At 42.5% G+C, this 20911-nt stretch overlaps 1 protein-coding gene across 5 annotated transcripts in view; it reads right to left on the reverse strand.

The window, feature by feature from the left end:
* Positions 1-308: 308 nt before the first annotated feature.
* Positions 309-20911, reverse strand: part of LOC138763359 (plexin-A1-like) — a 339669-nt gene continuing 319066 nt past the window's right edge. For all 5 annotated transcript variants that reach the window (XM_069937350.1, XM_069937352.1, XM_069937351.1 and 2 more), the window contains 4 exons: positions 18544-18713; positions 14317-14529; positions 13150-13300; positions 309-5447 (listed from right to left, as the gene is read on the reverse strand). In XM_069937350.1, coding sequence (XP_069793451.1) covers positions 5352-5447; positions 13150-13300; positions 14317-14529; positions 18544-18713 — 630 coding nt within the window. In that variant the 3' untranslated portion in view covers positions 309-5351. The remainder of the gene's footprint in view (positions 5448-13149; positions 13301-14316; positions 14530-18543; positions 18714-20911) is intronic.

The raw sequence follows: 20911 nt of genomic DNA on the forward strand, positions 1-20911 counted from the left end.
ATGTATAACCAATGTTTCGGGCCTGGTCCTTTGTCAGGAATCAGGAAAAAAACAGGCAGCCGTGGGAATTTAAAGGCAGAGAAAATCAAGTTTTAAATTCACCTGCTCTGGGAAAAATACTGTGATATTTAATTTATAAACCTCTTTTAGGGGCTACGCTCCAGAGAGAAAGGTCCCAGCCTCTCCTTACAATTCAAACCCTTCCAATCCTAGTAACATCCTTGTGAATCTTTTCTGAACCCTCTCCTGCTCCCCGTGCAAATATCTAACTGGCAGCAGGGATAATCAAGAAGAAATACTCTTTCATCTTTTATTTAGCAAAAATGTTTAATCTTTTCCTGATGCTCCTGTTTATGTACAAGTAGCAAATCTGCAGAACTTCAAAATAGGAAGGCATGGTATTTACAGAGACTGAACTGCACCATCATCACAGTTGATTCGTCTGAAACAATTTTATAAATTTAATCAGTAATCTTAATATAGTATTAAAATCCATTTGATTGCATTTAACCAGAAGTAGACTTTTAGTACCATCCTAATGAGGCTTACAGTTATAATTACCTATTCATACAAAACATAATAATGGACAGAGGCAGTGTGACCTCTTGTACTCAATGCTTGCACTTTTATAAGGTAAACCACATTCTAAAATCTAGCTCCATCATGCAACAGTCTCCTGTAAGTGAGGCAGGAGACTTGAAAACAACACAACTAGGGATAAATTTGACCTTCAGAATATAGTTTTCCCATCTTTCTCATACTGTCTTTTACACTCACACACACACAAAATCTCTCTCTCCATTCAATCTTATTTCATTCAACCCAAGGAAAGGAAGGGCTTTACATTATCCAAGTCCCAAGCTATTGCTACCTATTTATCGGTGAAGGTCAGAGCAAAATTGCTTCTCTGTCAATTCAACCCCCTTGAAATTGTTTCTATAAATAGGTCTCTAGGGAAGTCGGATGGGTTTGAACGGTGGCATTGGGGAAAATATTCTCTTCATTTTAATTCCATCCCAAACTCTACCCACAGCAATAGGCTTCCAAGTGGGGCCCATGGAATGGTAGACAGCTGAAGTAGTGTCAGGTAAGTCAGTAGGCAAGAACAGACAGCATGGTGACCAGGCGAGGAAATAGCACTCCTCAGGGGCAAACGGTGCAGGAGATATCTCCCCCTGCCAACTTCCCCCCTTCCACCCACACCATGGCAACAGAGGCAGTGTATTCAGAGGCTGGAGAGGTGCAACAGCAGTGGTTTGAAAGGCTTCCACAAACCTGAAAAGCAGCCATGTTGAAAGAAGAGGATCAAACTGAAAATTGACCAGTTCTGATTTCGTGTTTGTCCTGATGCCATCCACAAAATTGATCCAAAGTACTGCTCTCCCTCTCCAGTACCAGTATAGGAGGTGGGTCTGGCAGTTGACTGAGATATCCAAACACTGGCCTTCAGCTTCTGTGCCAGTCACCAAAGACACCAGAGAGAAAACCCCACCACACTCCAGACCCCAGCATGCCCCCAGATTTGTTCAAATATTCCACAAATCTTGAGGCCCTACAACACTCTCTCACCCCAATAAACCAACCAAAGGGAAGGGTGATGTGTTATCATTCACACAGTGCAGGTTTCCATGGAATGGGAGCTAATAGACTGAGTAAAATCCACCAATAAGGTCCCACAGGTACTGGGTTCTGCCAGGTTTTGGTGGAGAGCAGATGGATTGGAGGTGACTCACCACAGTCTATTGTACAGAAGGACAAAGCAACTTCATCAGGAAACTGCACATGGAGGAAACAGGATCAGCAACTACTAAAAAGCAAGGGATTTGCTCAAGGGAGTTGCATTTAAATTGTTCCAGAAATTTAATTTCTGTCACTTATTGTAGCGTGGGTGATAGCTGAACTTGGGAGAGAGGGAATGTGACACACAGAAGTGCTGGTGGAACAACTGCAGGTCATGCAGCATCTGTGGGAAGCAAAGGGCAGTCAAGGTTTCAGACTCGACACCTCCTTCAGGAATACCAGAGAAATAAGCAGACACCCAGATAAGAAAGGGGTGGGGGGGGGGGGGAAGGGAGAGGCGGGAAGAGGGAAGAAGGTGGAATGGGGAGAAGGGAATAGCCAAGATGAATGGTCCCCCCAAGGTGAATAGTCACCCCCAGAGTGGGGAAATCTAAAAGGTGAGGATATGTGAGAGGGGAGAGAGCTTTATAAGGTACCTGAGGGAAACCTTTTTCAATAGAAGGAGGTATATCTGTGGAAGGTCTGCCAAAGGAAATGGAGGCGGCAGTAATAGTTACAGCGTTTAAATAGCATTTGGATGGGTACATGGATAAGAAAGGGTTAGAGTAGTAGGAGCCAAATGGAGGTCAATGGATCAACTCAGAGGGACTTCATGGTCAGTGTGGATAAGTAGCTTCAGGGTTGTGTGGAGTGCGAGGTGAATGGTGGGAGGAATATGTAGATTCCAATTTTATACCCTGCTCCCATCAACCTAACTTGTTAAATCAAGGCACTTCTTTAATGTGAAGCAAGAAAGAAAAGTTTCCACTTTTTAAAATGAAAGAATGCCGAGAAGATTTACAAGGATGTTGCAGGTCTTGAGGAACTGAGTTAAACAGATCAGGACTTTATTCCCTGGAGTGTAGAAGGAGGAGAGGCGATATGACAGAGGTATATAAAATTATGAAGGGTATAGATAGGATTACTGCAAGTTTTTTTCCACTGAGGTTAGGTGAAACAGGAACTAGAGGACTTGGATTAAGTATGAACGGTGACGTGTTTAGGGTCAACATGAGGGGAAAACATCACACACAGTGTGGTGAGTGTGTCGAACGAACTGCCAGCTCAAGTGGTGAATGTGGGCTCGATTTTGACATTTAAGAAAAATCTGAATAGGTACATGGATGGGAGGGGTACGTTCCAGGTGCAGGTCAATGGAACTGGGCAGAATAATAGTTCGGCACAGACTAAATTGGCTGAAGGGCCTGTTTCTGTGCTGTAATGTTCTATGGCTCTGAAGAGTCATCATCCAGCGCCCTACTCTACATTTAAAGTTGACTGGTGCATTATGTATCCAGGGTTCTCCAGTGTGCACCATGTCTTCCTGTCCACCAGTTACCATGCCCACTTCCTGTTAACTCCACCTACCTTCTGTAACCATGCACATCTTTGCAAATGGTGGAAAGGAATTCATAAAATCATGACCTTTGGTGTTGAAGTATCGACAGGATTCTTCCTTGGAAAGGAGTGATGCCATTCTAACACAATTACAATGACCTCCAGTGGCCCCTCATGTTCTCCAATATATCCTGCAACACACTTGTCAACTGAACTGGTCTCAGTTTATCAGGATCAAATAGAGAAGTTCAAAACTAAGAAGTGGACTTACCCATCAGATCGAATTATGCAGACTAGCCTCAGGAATTTTTTTCCCCAGTGATAGTTATGATACCTGAATAATTATCCCATAATGATCTTGATCTTGAGAATCTGAATCCTATTCCTTCTTTGGCAGTTAAAAGGTCATTTTGGTACAAGTGTCTCCAGCTGACTTGCATGCAATTAGATTCAGTCAGGAAACCTGCCATCGTTACCTTGCCTTCAATAACATAGGACTTGAGTCCCAACACTGACAATAAGCTGAATGGTCTCTGATGAGGTGTCAAATGGCCAACGTAAGGTGCTTCACACAACCAACACCACCTCAAGAACCTGGAGGTGGGCAGAAACACCCCTAAAATAAATACAATGCACACATTTCTCATTTGTTAATAATATACACCCATCCCCTTGGCAGGATATTTCATCTTAACCAGTGGCATTTTGATGTATCTGGAGAAAGGGTGGATGATAAACTGTCTACCAGCAGTAAACAGATAGTGAGAGATGATGAGGCAACTTCTTCCTTCATAACACTTTAAAAGCAAACATCACAAAAAAGACAGGTAGGTCTCAATTGCTTAGGAAGTAGGAGGTGAATGTTAGGGAGAGCTTCTTTATTGGCAGTGTCTGTAGAGTTAGCGTTGAGGGGGTGGTGGCATCAAATAGAGAGGGGGTGTGTTTGACAATGAAATAAGAGCTTCCCATTCATATCAGCTATGACATCTCACCTGTTAGCCAGTACTCCTCCCTCTGCCCCTTTCTCCCTCCCCACCTTTCCATTCAGGCGCCTGCCTGCTTTTCGCTCATACCTTAATGAGGGTCTCAGGCTTGAAACGTTGGTTACCCTTTACTTCCTATGGATGCTGCATGACTCTTGTGTATTACAAATCTGGGCCTTTATCTGTCATCACTTTCCTCAGACTAGGTGGTTTACATGTTGCTGCCACTCAAGGTCCCACAAAAATATCATCACAGAGGGCTGTTTTATTTTGCCTGTGAGAGAGTGGAAGCGAAGTTCCACCTTGTAAAAGGAGCATTCCTGATAGGATATCCCAATGCCACATCGATGGTGAATCAATGGCACAGGAAGCTAGTGTGACACTTCCTGAACCCCTCTCCCTCTCCTCGCCCTCTCCTTCAAAAGCAACACCTCACACATCCTTTAGGATCATCCTGTCACTGGCAGGAGGAATACAGATTGAGGTTTTGAATAATTTTAAAAAACCATGGTCATTCATTTCCAAAAGGCCAATTTTGTGCTCTCGCTCTCTCTCTCTCGCTCACATTCTCTCCCTCTACCTATGCCTTCCCCATCCCTCCCTCTCTTCTTGATAATTTCCGCCCTGCAATTTTTCCCCAACCCAAGACAGTTTTGTTTTTTTTTTAAAAACCTTATTTCTCACCATCGGTCACTAGGCATGTTACATTTAAATTATACCACACAATTCAACTAACAAGTATTTCACTAAAGAACATTAAAATGAAAACAATGGCACAGAACATTGGAAACTCATGGAACTCAATTCTATATCAATCATTTCAAAAGTGGAAATATTTCTTTTTTCTATTTTTGTTCCTTTTTTTAAATCGTAAATTGTGCAAATTTAGCAGTAACACTAACTGTTAAGAGGAACAGCAATCCAGGCGAAAGTTCCAGCATCTTGTTGTCCCCAGGTCCTCTCTCCCGACCCCTGGTCATGTGACCGGGGGCGGGGCAATGTGGGTGCTGGGTGCGGGAACCTGGGCGGCAGTCCCTGACAGTGCCTCGACCCCGCTGAACCCAATGTGCACACTGCTCGATTTACGGTTCTCTCCCGCCCACCCCCTCGCGACCCACCCCCCTCCACTGAACACAAGCACGGGCACAGTCATCTCCCAGGCGCTGGGGTGCCAACCGAGCATCTCTCACTCTCTCCCCACTCCCCCCCCCCCCCCACCAAGCGCCTGCATCTCTCATCTTTGATGGATTCTCAGCTGCTACAAGCCATGGCATTGATCACTTGATCTAGTTTACTCCGCAGTCTCTGCCTCTTCGCTTGCTCATCTTTCTCCAGCGTCGACAAGATCTAAAGGAGGACCAGGGAAGTTCAGAAAATGGTGTGTGTTGGGGGGGGGGGGGGAGAGAGTGGGGAGGAAGACAAAAAAAAAGTTATTAATTCAAATCTGCAACTCACACAGCAGTCGCACTACAGTGGCAACATGGAGGAATTGCCAGATTCCACTGCCATTAGACTCCTGAAAGAATCTCAGTTGCCTTTATTCTGTTCTAACTGATCTCCCTCTGTAACTCTGTGCTGTCTATTCTGCTGTACTATGTATGGGTGGATGAGCTGGACTGCTTGCACAACAAACTTTCTCCTACAGCATTGCTTAAAAAGGGCTCAAAGAATTATCGAGGATCCCTTCCGTCCATCACACAGTATCTTTGCCCTATTATCATTTAAAAAGGAGATACAGGAGTAACAAAATCAGTTCTGCCAGACTGGGAAATAGATTCTTGCAGGCTGTGAGACTGATGAATTGTATTGTAACGCCGAGTTTCATATATCTAACAAAATATAGTAAAACTCCAGCACCTATTGGGATTAGTAGATGCTGGATAAGTAGAATTTTCCGGTTGCTTAGATTGCATGTTGCATGATTGGGGAACTAACGGCGAGGTACACAAATTTTAATTAGGTTTTTTTAAACCTATTTATTTTCCATAATTTTTTGCCAGTTGCTTGAGGCTGCCGGCTACAGCTTGCTTCAATTCTGGGTAACAGGGGTTTGATGATAATGAAGATGATGTTGATGATTCACTTTATTGTCATCCTACCAGTAAACCAGCCAATGAAACTCAATCAGCATGGACCGGAAGTTAAAAAAAATAGTGCCTTATACATTACAATAAGACATGTGGAATTAAAACCAGCAACTAACTAGTCTACAACGAAATATTAAAAAGTACTGATTTTACAATACGAGTGTAGGACCACTCAGCTCTGTAATTCAGCTTCATGAAAAAAGCTCTTCTCGAGCTGACTTGTGCGCGAACAAAGGCTCCTGTAGTGTCTGCCTGATGGGAGAAGAGTGAATCATCTGTGATTTGGGTATGTTGCATCTTTGATAATGTTTCTCGCCCTGCCCAGACAGAGTTCCCTATAGATGTTTTCAATGGTAGGCAATTGGATTCCACTAATCCATTGGGCAGTTTTCACTACCGGCTGGAGGGCCTTGTGATCATGTGCAATACAATTGTATTTGTATGCTATCCTTATGTATATATGTGATTATTATATGTTGTATATTGTGTCTGTATGTGTTTGCACCATGGACCAGAGAAACACTGTGGAGGGATATGGCATGGGTGCAAGACAGTGGAACGAGGCAGAGTAATATTTCAGCACAGACTAGAAGGGGTGAAGGGCCTGTTTCTGTTCTGTAATGTTCTATAGTTCTATAAAGAATGGTCAACATTTCAGGTCAGATTCCTTCATCGTGACATAATGGCTATAGTTTTAAGATGGCAATACAAATGGTTCCAAATTTTTTATGTTGTGAAATATGTAAAGTTAATGGAACCCAATTTAATATGGTTGTATTTGTGCAGGCAACTGAAAGTATACCGATCCACTGGAGCACAACCATCTGATCAAACGCTGGTGCATTAGTGATGCACTCTGAATTAATGCACTAATCAGCACATATTTCAATATTGGGCTGCGCTGTTAATTGAGAGGAATTGGAAGTTTTCTGCATTGATTGCCCATTAAACTCACTGAAGAAGGTTGGAAATGATTATTCAAAGCCAAGTTTAATGATGCAGAAATTGTCAATGCAATGTTTGTCTGTCTGGCCCAGGCAGGGAGCAACACTCAAAGACAGGATCAAAGAGCTGTTTTCAAGCCTTCCAGTGGTATGGAAGAGGTGGGGGGGTGGTGTCTGAGATGTCGAGGCCCCTTGTGACAGAGACCATGATAATGGCAAGATAATTGTCATAGAGAGACATGGTGCATTGTTTCTGGACAATTGTCCTGACCGTAAGCTTACCTTGAAAAACATCTGGAAAAATGGGCTGCAAAATGACAGATGGAATTTAAATCGGACAAGTGTGAGGAGTTGCAGTTTTGGAGGACAAACCAAGGTAGGAGCAAATGGCATGGCAATGAGAAGTGCAATAAAACAGAGGGATACGGGAATACAGAGATGTAAATCCCTGAAAGTGGTGTCACAGGTGGATAGGGTTGTAAATAGAGCTTTTGGCATGTTGACCTTCATAAATCAATGTGTTGAGTATAGGAGTTGGGATGTTATTGTAAAGATGCACAAGATATTGGTGAGGCCAAATCTGGAGTATTGTTTGAAGTTTTGGTCACCTAACTACAGGAAAGATGTCAATAAGATAGAAAGAGTGCAGAGAAATTGAGTTACAAAGAAAGGTTGAACAGGTTAAGACTATTCCCCAGAGTGAAGAAGAATGAGGGGAGATTTGATAGATATATAAAATTATGAAGGGCACAGATAGATTGGGTGAGACAAGAACTAAAGGATATGGGTTAAGGATGAAATGTTTAAATGGAACATTAGGGGGAACTTCATGCAGAGAGTGGTAAGAGTGTGGAATGAGCTGCCAGCTGAAGGGGCAAATGCAGGCTCAATTTTGAGATGAAAGAAAAATTTGAATAGGTACATGGACAGGAGAAGTATGGTCTAGGTGCAGGTCAATGGGACTGGGCAGAATAATAGTTCAGCTCAGAATGGATGGGCTGAAGGGCCTATTTCTGTGTTGTAGTGTTCCATTCATCTTTGAAATGAGTCTCCCATCTGCTCTGCCATCCCATAAACCATAGCTGATTTACTTATCTCTAACTTAAAAGGACATGGATCAAATGGCAAATGAACATTATCAGGATTTGAGTTCCTTGGGCAGAGTATTCCAAAGACTCCTCTGGGTGAAGAAATCTCCTGGTCTTACTGACCTAATTAGATGGAGACCGTGACCCTGCCTCTGGACACCACAGATAGGGGAATATAACTTCATATTTTCAAGTTGCAAGTCAAGATTACCCCTTTCCCATTTCTAATCATTACCTATCTAAACATTTCAACGGCCCATCCTCATACATACTGGTATACAACATACACAAGCATACATATTCTAGTATGGAAACAATGGTCAATAGCCATTCAGCTCATCTTGTCCATGTTGACCGAGCTAGTCCAATTTGCCTCCATTTGCTACATTCCTCCAAAGCTTTCCATATGTCATTTAAATGTCACAATGGTCTCAATCTCTACCACTTCCTCTGGCAGCTTGTCCCACATACCACACTTCAAGGTGCCCCTCAGGTTCCTTGTAAATCTTTCCTCTCTCACCTTAAGAATGACGCCTATTACGCCGGGCTGTTGTTCATTGACTTTAGCTCATTGTTTAATACAATCTTTACCCAGAGGCTGGTGGAGAGGCTGTCCTCACTGGGACTCAACATCCCTCTCTGTGACTGGATCCTGAACTTCCTAACAGAAAGACCACAGTCTTTCTGGGTCAGTAGCAGAATATCGAGCACCGTCACGCTGAGCACTGATGTACCTTTTAGGGCTAGACTCTTACCCTGTTCCTGTTCACACTACTGACCCACGGCTGAATCACCAGATCCAGCTTCAACAATGTCATCAAGTTTACAAAATGAAGGAGTGATTGTGGACTTCAGGAAGACCAGGAATGACCACCCTCCACTACACATCAACAACTCTATAGTAGAGAGAGGGGAGAGCACCAAGTTCTTTGGAGTTCACTTAACTAGTGACCTATCGTGGACACTTAACATCTCCTCACTTGTTAGGAAGGCACAACACTTTCTGAGAAGACTGAAGCAAGCAATGCTACTATAGGAGCTCTATCTCGAGTGCATCACAGTGTGGTACGGTTGGATCGGAGGTCAATCCACCAGACCGTTAGAGTGGCAGAGAGAACAGAGAGAATCAATGGATTCTCCTCCCCCCCACTCCCCCCTATCGATGTGATCTACCAGGATCATTGACTGAAGAGGGCACACAAAATCACTGAGGATCCCTTCCATCCTGCACACAGCATCTTGCAGCTATTCCCATCAGGGAAGAGATATAGGAGTATGAGAGCCAGCATTACCAGGCTGAGGAATAGCTTCATCCCACGGGCAGAAAGAATGCTGAACGACCAAACCAACTGTTCACACTTACAAACCTAGACTCTCATTTGTACAAAACAATATTTATTTACTTTTATAAATTTAATACTTATCCTGCATATGCATTATTTGTCTGTACGTGTGTTATGTCTGGTTGTGTGTCTGCATGCCCTGAGGACTGGAGAACACTGATTTGACAGATTGTACTTGTACAATCAGATGACAATAAACTTGACTTGATTTAAACTTACCCCTTTGGTTTTAGATGCCCCTACTTTAGGTAAAAGGCTGGGACCATTTACCTGATTCCTGTCCTTTCTGATTTTTATAAGCACCCGGAAAGACTCCCCTCAGCCTCCTGATTTATTCATTCTCCTTGCTGGAACATTTCGTCCAGAGACCCAGAGAAAGAAGGGATTGCTCAAGGCCCTCTCACCTAAATTAGGTCTTGCCTTATCTTCCCAAGGAGGAAGAGGAGGTGGCGGGGGTGGGTGATACTGGGGACATGGCACCGATGAGGCAGAACTGGGACAAGTATTGATTACCTCTTCCTTCTGCTGTCCAGCGCAGTTTCAGTCACAAAATTGTACAGCAGAGAAACAGGCCCTTTGGCCCACAGCTCACATAAAACCCTTTTGCCCATCTACATTTGCCTGTAATAGGACCAGGCCCTTCTTGTCCTTGTCTTATTTAGATATGTTTATCTGCCTCTTAAATGTAGTAGTTGTATCTGATTCCACTCCTTTCTCAGGCAGTTATATCATCAATAGAACAAAATAAAATTTGCGTTCAATCTACTTAATTTCTGAGGTGTCAAATATAACTGATGGATAAAATGATATTGTACTAACCTATATCTCACATTTATTGTACTTTTCATACTTTCTCGAAACAACTCAATCCAACTATGCTCATCTATTTGCCTATTTAAATCTATCTCCCATCTTTGTCTTGATTTAAGAACCCCTACTTTCTGGGCTTTCCTTTATAACAAATTATACAAATATATTTCTTTCAATCTCCATTATGTATCAATGATTCCACCTCTGTCCCTGCTGGCAATTACAAATCATGACCAAAATTATCCCATATAACATTCATAACCTGATAATAACAAAGTCTAGTATTCTCAGATATCTCCAACGTTCTTTCATTCTACTGAAAGTTATAAATTTCTCTGCTTCAAAAGAATCCTCAATTTTCTTAATACCATGACATTGTCAAATCCTTAAAAATTTCCTCCCCATAGAAAATGGAATAAACCTATTTTGAAATAATGTCCTTTTCCCTGACATCATACTTCCTTGCCCAAACTATTTATCAATCTTATTTTAATACTAAATTAAATGCTTCAGAATAGGAGTTTCTCTATTTGCTATCAACAATTTTGAATTCCATTTATAGATAAAATCTTGTGGATTTGGTTCTCCTATTTTACTGAGTTCTATATTCACCCAAGCTGGAATTTTATTTAGTCATACACTGAATTAATAAATTGTAACTGGGCTGCTTGAAAATAATTCATAAAATTGGGGAGTAGCAAACCTCTCAAATCATACTTCCACATTAATTTCTCCAAGGAAACTCTCACTATTTTCCCTTTCCATGAAAATTTCCTAACACAAGCATTTAATTCCTTAAAATTTTTTTTGAGGAATTGCAATTGGAATTGATTGAAAAAGATACTGTATTCTAGGAAAGATATTCATCTTAACCCAATTAAATCTACCTATTAAAGTTATAGGTAACAAGACCTCTTTTATTTTTTTCAAAAATGGTGAGTAATTTAATTTAAATAACTTTTTAAACTCTGCCTTCATTCATAGACCCAAATATTTTATTCCAGTATCTGGCCATCCAAAATCAATAACACTGTATATGATGTCCTTTCACTGTAGGCATAATTTCACTTTTATTAGATGTGGACAGGAGGTCAGTATATTTTTATATTCTACTTGGTTAAACCTTTTTGGATGGAAATAGATAATTTGTTAGAACGAATAATGGTGGGGGGGGGGTGCAGGGAGTTAAATTCCCACAGGAAGCAATGTTATTTTTATTGGGGGATATTAAAGGTATTAAATCTAAATTAAAATTGTATATGTATCAAGTTAAATTTGTACAAATTGTTTTAGCAATAGTTAGAAAATGTATTGCTATAACTTGGAAATCAGATACAAATTTGGGAATGCAAAGATAGCATTCAGAAGTTCGGAGTTGTATACCTCTTGAAAAAGATACTTATAACTTAAGAGAAAAATACTATATATTTTGGAAAATATGGTGCCCATGTTTACAAAGGGCCTGTGTGAATGTTTATATGAAACTCAGACATTCCCTCTCTCCTAAAGGTCTCTTTACATTAGAAGTTTTCTAATATGGAATACTCCTATTGTGAATCTTTTATCCTATACTTTCTTTTTATTGGGGGTTAGTGGGGGAAGGGGGAGGGATAGAGGGAGGGGTTCTTCTTAATTCTCTATCTTTTTCTATTTCTATACCACATTTATTAGTATTAGATATTGATTTATAGTAATTTAATGTATCTGAATTTTTTGTGGTTTTAAATTTGTAAATAAAATTTTTAAAAAAACTTTCCCCTCAAATCCTCTCAGCTTAAAGCTATTTCCTCTTTGCTTCTGCTACCCCTACCATGAGATACAAGATTCTGACTATCTCCCCTCTCTCTGCCTCTTATACTTATATCTGTCTCTGTCTGTTTACCCTTCAACTTCCTTAACACCAGATAAACCAGACCTTGCCTACCCAATGTTTCTTGATAACTAAAGTCTTCCAATCTGGGCAACTTCCTGGCACAGAAACTGAAGAACTGCAGATGCTGAAACTTTCAGCAAACAAGAATCCAATGATTTGGGCCTTTGGCATTTGACAGGTCTAACGAAGGGCCCAGGCCCAAAACATTGGTTACCCTTTACCTCCTACAGATGCTGAGTGCACTCGACTCCAACATCTTCAGACTTTCTTGTTTAACATCAAACATTTTTCCTTTGTAGGACAAAGAGAACAGAGAGGAGTTGGAGTTGAGACAGCAGGTCAGGGAGCATTGAAGGAGAGAAGTGGACAGTCAACTCTTTAGGTTAGGGTCCTATCTGGAGTCTGGAGCAATATACAGCTTGGCCAGGAGGAGGTAGGCGAATGCCTGGAGCAGGACAGGCAATTTTCAGGTCCAAACCAGTAGCTGCGAAAAGGAATAGCGAGGAAGGACCAGGAAAGAGTGAAGGCAGTTGACATCCGCAGAGGTTTAGTGTATTGTCACGAGCACTGAGTTACTAAGAAAATCTTAGTTTTGTGTGCTATCCAGGAAACCCGCAAGAGTCGTCACTCACCGAGCCAATTTGGATTTAAAAATTCATTGAAAAGCACACGGTAAAAAAAAAAGATGCCAGGTTCATTGTGACACTGGATCAAACCGGGTTTCCAGCATCTTAACACAGCAGGATAACTAGCTTCGCTCTCAGTGGTTCCCTGCTACTCCAGGGGCCACTTGTTCCTCAGAGAGTGGACGGGAATCTGGCACAATTGCTCTGTGCCGTCATTCATCGTCCTGTTAACTCTCAGGGGAAGGGTAATTGGAAAACATAGAGAGCAATGTGGTCACCTCGTCTCTGTACTTATTGATGTAGGTGTAGATCTCATGGAGTGCACTATTGCTGTTGAATTGGCTCAAGTGTAGTCGAGACTGCTCGGCCAGATAGGCACTCATGTCCTGGTCACTGATGACGGGCATCTTCGAGATATCGGCATAGTACCTGTTGAGGAGAGAATGCAACTTCAGTAGAAGCCCTTCCTCCTGCCCATGGAACCAATGTCGCCCAATTCCACCCAAATGAACTAAAAACCCCATATGTTTTGGAGGGTGGGAGGAAACCTGAGCACCCAAAGGGAACCCACCCAGGTCGATGGAAGAACATACAAACTCCTTACAGACAACGACCCACCCGGGTCGCTGGCACTGTAATCACATTGTTACTTCTGCTCACACAAGGGGAACTTAATTTAAGTTCCTCAGCTACCAAGGTGGGATTTGAACTTGGGATTCTGGATAAATGTTCCAGAAACAGGCTGCTGGTCCAATACATGTCCCCATACTGTCTTTTGCAGTGTTATAGAATTTTACAGCACAGTACAGGTCCCTCAGCCCATAATGTTGCGCCGACCCATATAAACCTACTCCACAACAATCTAACCCTTCCCAAATCATTTGCATAACCCTTTATTTTTCTTGCACATTTCCCTGTCTAAGAACCTTTTAAATGTCCCTAATGAATCAGCCTCCACCCCAACCCCCGTAATCCACTTAAGGTACCCACCACTCTCTGAGTAAAATTCTTACCTTTGACAGCTCCCCTAAATTTTCCTCCACCCTCCTTAAGCAGATGTCCTCTGGTATCACCCATTACCATCCTGGGAAAAAAGTGCTGGCTGTCTACCTTATCTGGGCCCCTCATAATCTTATATACCTTCATTAAGTTGTCTCTTATCTAAAGAGAAAAGCCCTAGTTCTGTCAACCTTGCATCATGAGGCATTGTCTCCAATCCAGATAACATCCTAGTAAATCTCCTCTACACCCTCTCCACTTCTTCCATACCCTTCCTGTCATGAGGCGACCAAAAGTGAACACAATATTCGAATTAGCACGAGGATATTCAGCCCTGCAGGTCCATGCTATCCCACCAGCCTTTCCATCCCACCATAACCCACCCAGTCACACTGGCCTCACCCTGTCAAATTACATTTAACCAATGTGAACTGTATCAGACGTACCTCTCCACCCAGTTTTTGTAGTTTGGAATGTCCTTTGCATACAGCAATTTATTGGACGGCGAGTCCTTGCCCAGTTTGTGCTCAGAGGTGGAACAGGAATCCATGAAGGTCTGGGCTACCACTGAGAGGCAGGCATCAGTAATACTGTTCTTGTGAATGTCAAAGACAAACTGAGGGTTTTTAATGACGTTCACCCAAAATCGTAGAGGTAGACTAAAGAGAGCAAGAGAGTTACTGTTAGAAGAATCATACAAAAACAAGAAACGCAGCTCAGGCCTTCCCACAGACTAACCTTTCCTCTGCCAACTCTGTCTACACCTCCCGCTGACTCAGCCAACATATTATAGGACTCATCCCACCCCAGTCTCACTCTCTTCTTATCCCCCTTCCATCAGGCAGTATGTAACAGTGAACCTCCCGATTCAAGAGGAGTTTCCTTCCTGTTGTTATCAGAGCCTTAAATGACCCCATCATTGGTTAAAGATGATGCCCCTGCACTGTACCTTTCTCTATACCCTACACTATTTAACTTACTGTAAACACTACTCCCAACACTGTGGTCTATTGGTTGTTATTGCACTACCTGACATACGAATTGACTTGCCTAAATAGTACACAAAACAAAGGTTTTTAATCTATCTCAATACAATTTGTTACAATAAGCAATTCAATTCAAAAATGAAACAGAGAAGCAGGAATAGGCCATTTTTCCCCACATGCGTGCTTCCCCATTCCATCAGATATTCACTGACTTTCTCAGTGCTGTACACAATGAATTTCCCAAAAAAGCCTCAAGGAGTGTAACAATGAAACAGGAGCGAACACCACAACAAACAGAACAATTCAAGCACTAGCCTTCAAGGTGCATGGCCTGTTGGAACAAGATAAGTGCTTTCCAGGTAGATAGAACTAGGCCAAACAGGTCACACCATTACTATGGGGAACAAACTAGCAGGATCAACTGAACACACATTACTGATGAGGAACCATTTAATAACGAGTTTATTGACATATACTGAGTACCATGTCTACATTCACCGAAATTCTTACTTGCTACAGCCGAACAGGTACTTCTTGGATAAAACAACTACAATTGTATACATTAAATTGGACATTAAGTACAAAAGATGGGTAATTACTAAGTGTGCCAGAGAAAAAGAAATGTGTCATGAAAATAGTGCTGGCAGTCCTTCTGTGGTGTGAGAGAAGTCCCGGATCAGTGTAACAATGGCCTGATAACTATTGGAAAGAAACTAATCTTGAACCCAGAGATGCTGGTCTAACCAGAGGTTCAAGAAATCAAGGAACATGGGTTGTGTAGGAGAATGGAGCTGAGGTTTATTGTCATGAACATGTGTCACAAAATTTGTTGTTTTGTGGCTGCAGTATCATGCATTACAGGTGCAAAATTGCCATAAATTACAATTCAGTAAAAACAAGATATAAAAAATAAAAAAATAATTAGTGGAAAAAGAGAACAAAGTGAGGAAGTGTCCTTAGATTCATTGTCCAGTCAGAAATCTTCTGGTGGAGGGGAAGAAGCTATTTTTGTATTGTTGAGTGTGTCTCTTCAGGCTCCTGTACCTCTTTCCTGATGGTAGCAGTGAGAATAGGGCATGGCCTGGGCAATGAGAGTCCTTGATAATAGAGCCTGCTTTCTCAGGATGCCATCTCTTAAAGAACTCCAATTCTCATGATGGCACTGGCCAAGTTTACAATCCTCTGTAGCCTTCTCCTGTCCTGTGCATTGGCCCCTCCATACCAGACATGATGCAATCAGTCCGAATGCTCTCCACGACAAACCTATAGAAATTTGCAAGAGTCTTTGGTGGCATACCAAATCTCCTCTAACTCCTAATTAAGTATAGCCTCTGGCATGCCTTCTTCACAATACCACCAACATGATGGCCCCAGGATAAGTCTTCAGAGTAATTCCTTACCCTCTCCACTGCTGACCTCTTGATGAGGACTGGGACTGGTTTGTGTTTTCCTGGTTTCCCCTTCATAAAGTCCATAATTAATTCCTTAGTTTTAACATTGACGGCAAGGTTGTTGTTGTGGCACCCTTGTATGTCTCCTCATTGTTTCATCGGCAAATTTGTAGATGACATTTGAATTGTGCCATCACTGTCATGGGTGTAGAGAGAGAGGAGCAGTGGACTAAGCACGCAACCTTTAGGTCCACCTGTGTTGATTCTCAGTGTTGTTACCGACTCCTACTGACTGTCTTTTGATGAGGAAGTCAAGGATCCAGTTTCAGAGGTAGATGCTGATGCCCAGGGTTTGAAGTTTGCTAACCAGTGTTGAGGGGATTCTGTTGTTGAAACCTGAGCTGTAATCGAAGAAAAGAAGCCTGATGTACATATTGTTGTTGTCTAGGTGGTCCAGGGTTGATTGTAGAGTCAGCGAGATTGCATCTGCTGTGGAGTGATTGTGGTGATAGACATAATGCAAGTGGGTCCAGGTTTTTTCTGAGGTATGAATTAATTCTGGCCATGACCAACATCTAAAAGCATTTCATGACAGTAGATGTGACTGCTACTGGATGATAGTCATTGAGGCAGCTCACCCTGATCTTCTTGGGCACCAGTATGATTGATACCCTTTTGAAACAGGTGGGAAGCTCTGACTGCAGCAGTGAGAGATTGAAAACCTCCATTAACACTCCAGCTAATTGGTTGGCACAGATTTTAAGTACTCTGTCAGGTATGCCATCAGGGCCTGATGTCTTGCATGGGTTCACTCTCTTGAAAGAAATTCTATTGTTGACCTCTGAAACAAAAACCACAGGGTCTCCAGCTTCCGCAGGTACAGCTGAATTTTCAAAGCAAGCATAAAAGGGTTTGACTCCTCAGGGAGTGAAGCATCACAGTCATTTAGGCTTTTCCCATTGAGGGTAAGTGAGATACAAACTAGAGGACATGAGTTAAGAGTCCAAGGGGAAAAGTTTCATAGGAACATGAGGGGGAACTTCTTCACACAGAGAGTGGTGGGGGTGTGGAACGAGCTGCAGGCTGAGGTGGTGAATGTGGGCTCAGTTTTAACATTTAAGAAGAATTTGGACAGGTGCAGTGAAACCCCATTCTAACGCGATCGTTGGGGTCCATAAAATTTCATCATGAGAAAAGCGGGATCGCACTAAATCAGGGTTTCACTGTATTTCCCTGTTTAATTTGCATACCTGCAGTATTTCCATTTCTCCTTTATTTGAAACATCCTAGTTATTCTGTATGCATTTTAAATCAATCCAGGAGCCCGAGATCCCCGCTCCTGCCGGGAGCCTGACATCCCCACTCCTGACCGGTGTCCGACATCCCCTCTCCTGCCGGGAGCCCGATGTCCCCGCTCCTGTTTGGAGCCTGATGGCCAAGACAAATGACTCATTGCTTTATATCCAAATTCGCGTTAAATCGGAGCTTCATTGGACATGAATGGGAGAGATATGGAGGATTATGGACTTGGTGCAGGTCAGTGAGACGAGGCAAAAATAAAATGGTTCAGCCAGCCTGGTGTGGAATGTACAACATGATGGCAGAGAACTCCCTCAGTAGATAGAAAGGACAACAGTTGATCGGCAAATGTTCCAGGTTGGGGTAGCAAGATTGGGACATAACCGTCACATGATGAAGCAAATGCCACTGCCATTACCTGTCACCCATGTCCAGTCTGTGTAATGGAAGGTGAAGCCCTCATGCTGCATTGTTTAAAAATACTTCAATTCAGTCAGGTTTCAGTGAAACACATCATACAGCAATCCAGATGTTCCTCTACTGCTGTAATGTGGCTCAGAATTTATCAAGTTTATTTTCTAAAGTCTGTACATTAGCCAGGAAGATGGTAGGGAGTGGTGGCCTTAGAGCTTGGCGTCTTAGTTTAACCTACAGTCCCTCTCTGCATCTGTGTGGTCAGATCTTTCTTAAAAGGCCCATGTGCCAGCTGCCTGAAATTGGTGCTAGCTATTGGTCTGGCAATCCCACCAGTCCTATCCCACTGCTCTTTTCACGGTGACTCAGTGAATGCGGCATTCATCAGAACCTTGATTCCATTTCCAACACCCCAACAGACAGAAAATTGCAGAACCTAACAAGTCTCTCTAAAGCAACATTCTCCCTGTACTAAACCTTTGGCCTGAATCAAAAGATCTGAAACTAGATACAGGAGGGGTCAAGGTTGTGCCATTCCCCAATCTAGTTATCAGCACCCTCGACCCCTCATGTAGCCACTCACCAGTTACTCTTCCAGGTGTGCCGAACATCATGGTCAGTGATTTGGTGCTTGTCCGCCTGCTCATCTAGGAAGTCAAACATGTATTTGATGGCTAGAGGGAGGGCGCTGCCTCTGTGCGCTGTGCTGAATATAGTTTCAAACAGGTCATCCACAAACTTCTGGAGGGTTCCCTGAAAGAACATGCTTGAGTCAATGAAGATTCATGCAGAGGCAATAATTAGGGTGGACAGCCAGCTTATTTTTCCCAGGGCAAGAGTAGCAAACACCAGAGCACATCCGTACAACACGAGGGCAGGAAAGTCTTGGGGAGATAGTGGGTAATTTTTTTCCTGGAATGCATTGCCAGGGAAGGTGGTGGAGGCTGATACAATAGGGATATTTAAAAGATTCTTAGACAGGCATGTGGATGCAAGAAAAATAGAAGGTTATGGATGTGAGGCAGGGAAGGTTTAGATTATTGAATATTGTGCTGTGCTCCATGAAGCTCCTTATCTGAACAATAAACCCTCTTTGACCAGTCACAAGTCACTGCATGGAAACAGGCCCTTTGGCCCAGCTCACCAAATGCTAGCCAAATTGCATACCCAAGTTCAACTTTTTTTTATCATCTAATTGTACATATACAACAAACCAGGAGAAACAGCATTTCTCTAGACCATGGTGCACACACATAGACCTATAATACATTTATCACAAATTCAGCACGCAATCATCACATAAACATCTAATATTACACAAATATAAATAAATGATTTACATTTTTGTTCATTAGAGACCCAAGGTTTCAGGATGCCGTTCATCAATCTCATAGCCTACGGGAAGAAACTATTTCCCAGCCTGGCAGTCCTAATTTTGATGCTCTTCTATGTCCTTCTTGATGGTAGACAGTCAACAATATTGTGTGTTGGATGGTTGGGATCCTCTATAATTTTTTGATCCTGATTTTAGCCATGCTGTCAGTGAATGGTGTCAGTAAATGTAAGGGAGACCCCAGTGAGCTTCTCAGCTGTTTTAATGATCCTCTGTATTGACTTTCAGTCTGATGCTTTGCAGCTATTGTACCATATAATGATGCAGCCAGTCAGGACCCTCTCAATTGTGCTCCTATAATATGGGGCTGGTAACCTTACTGGATTCTACCACTTGCTAACGCATGGTGGTGGGGGTTGGTGGCATGACATTTACAGCACAAAGGCTAAGCAGATTAGTGTCTAGGGTTGTAACTGTTTAGTGTGTTCTGTGTCAGGAGTGGGCATTGTAGTTACACTTTTGGGAGACTTTTTGGAAAATACATGGCCAAGAACTACTCCACTGATTTTAATAAAGTTCTTATAGCAAGAGAGACACAATGGAAGTAGGCTCTTCAGCCCACCGATTCTGTGCCAACCATTTATACAGTCCTACCCTAACCCATCTTTATTTTCCCCCCCCCCCACAGACCCACCAACTCCCCCCACATTTTACCACAGAGGCTAATTAACCCATTAACCTGCATGTCTTTGGGATATGGGAAAAAAAATTGGAGCACCATGGGAAACTCATGCAGTCACAGGGAGAATGTGCAAACACGACACAGACAGCAACCAAGATCAGGACTGAACCGGTGTCATTGGTGATGTGGGTAGCAGCTCTACCTGCTGCCCAACAGTGTCACCCAATGCTTCATCAAAAGTTCCCAATTAAATCTGGAGTTCGTATTCACTACTACCTTTTGGTCTCTTACCACCTTCCACAGATGCACCAGAGATATGCGATTGTGGACTTCAGGAGGACGAAGGTCAACCATTCTTCACTAACATCAACCATTCTGCTGTGGAGAGCACAAAGATTCTTGGTGTGCAAATAAAGGATGACCGATCCTGAACTCGTAATACTTCCTCGTTAGTCAGGTATACGCAGCAGCGCCGGCACTTCCTAAGAAGGTTGAGGAGGGCAAGGCCCAGCTCCCGAATTGACAATCTTTTATTGGAGGACAACTGAGAACATCTTGTCTGGCTGCATTGTTGTGTGGTACGGTAGCTGCAAAGCATCAGACCAGAAGTCTGTACAGAGGATCACTGGAGGTCTCCCTTTCCTCTGCTGACATTTACTGGGAGAAAGACCCTTTCCATCCACTGCACAGTATCTTTAATCCATTATCATCAGGAAGGAGGAACATCAAAATCAGGATTGCCAGGTTGTAGAATAGCTTCTTCCCACAGGCTTTGAGATTGATGAACAGTATCCAATAACCCAGTAAAGCATCCCAAATATTTACATATTTATTTTGATTATTTATGGAATCATTATGCACTGCATATATGTGTTTATGTGTGTGCACCATGATCTGGAGAAACACTGTTTTATAAGGTAATATATGTATATTAAC

Source organism: Narcine bancroftii, chromosome 5, assembly GCF_036971445.1.
Source record: "Narcine bancroftii isolate sNarBan1 chromosome 5, sNarBan1.hap1, whole genome shotgun sequence".
Taxonomy (NCBI): Eukaryota; Metazoa; Chordata; class Chondrichthyes; order Torpediniformes; family Narcinidae; genus Narcine; species Narcine bancroftii.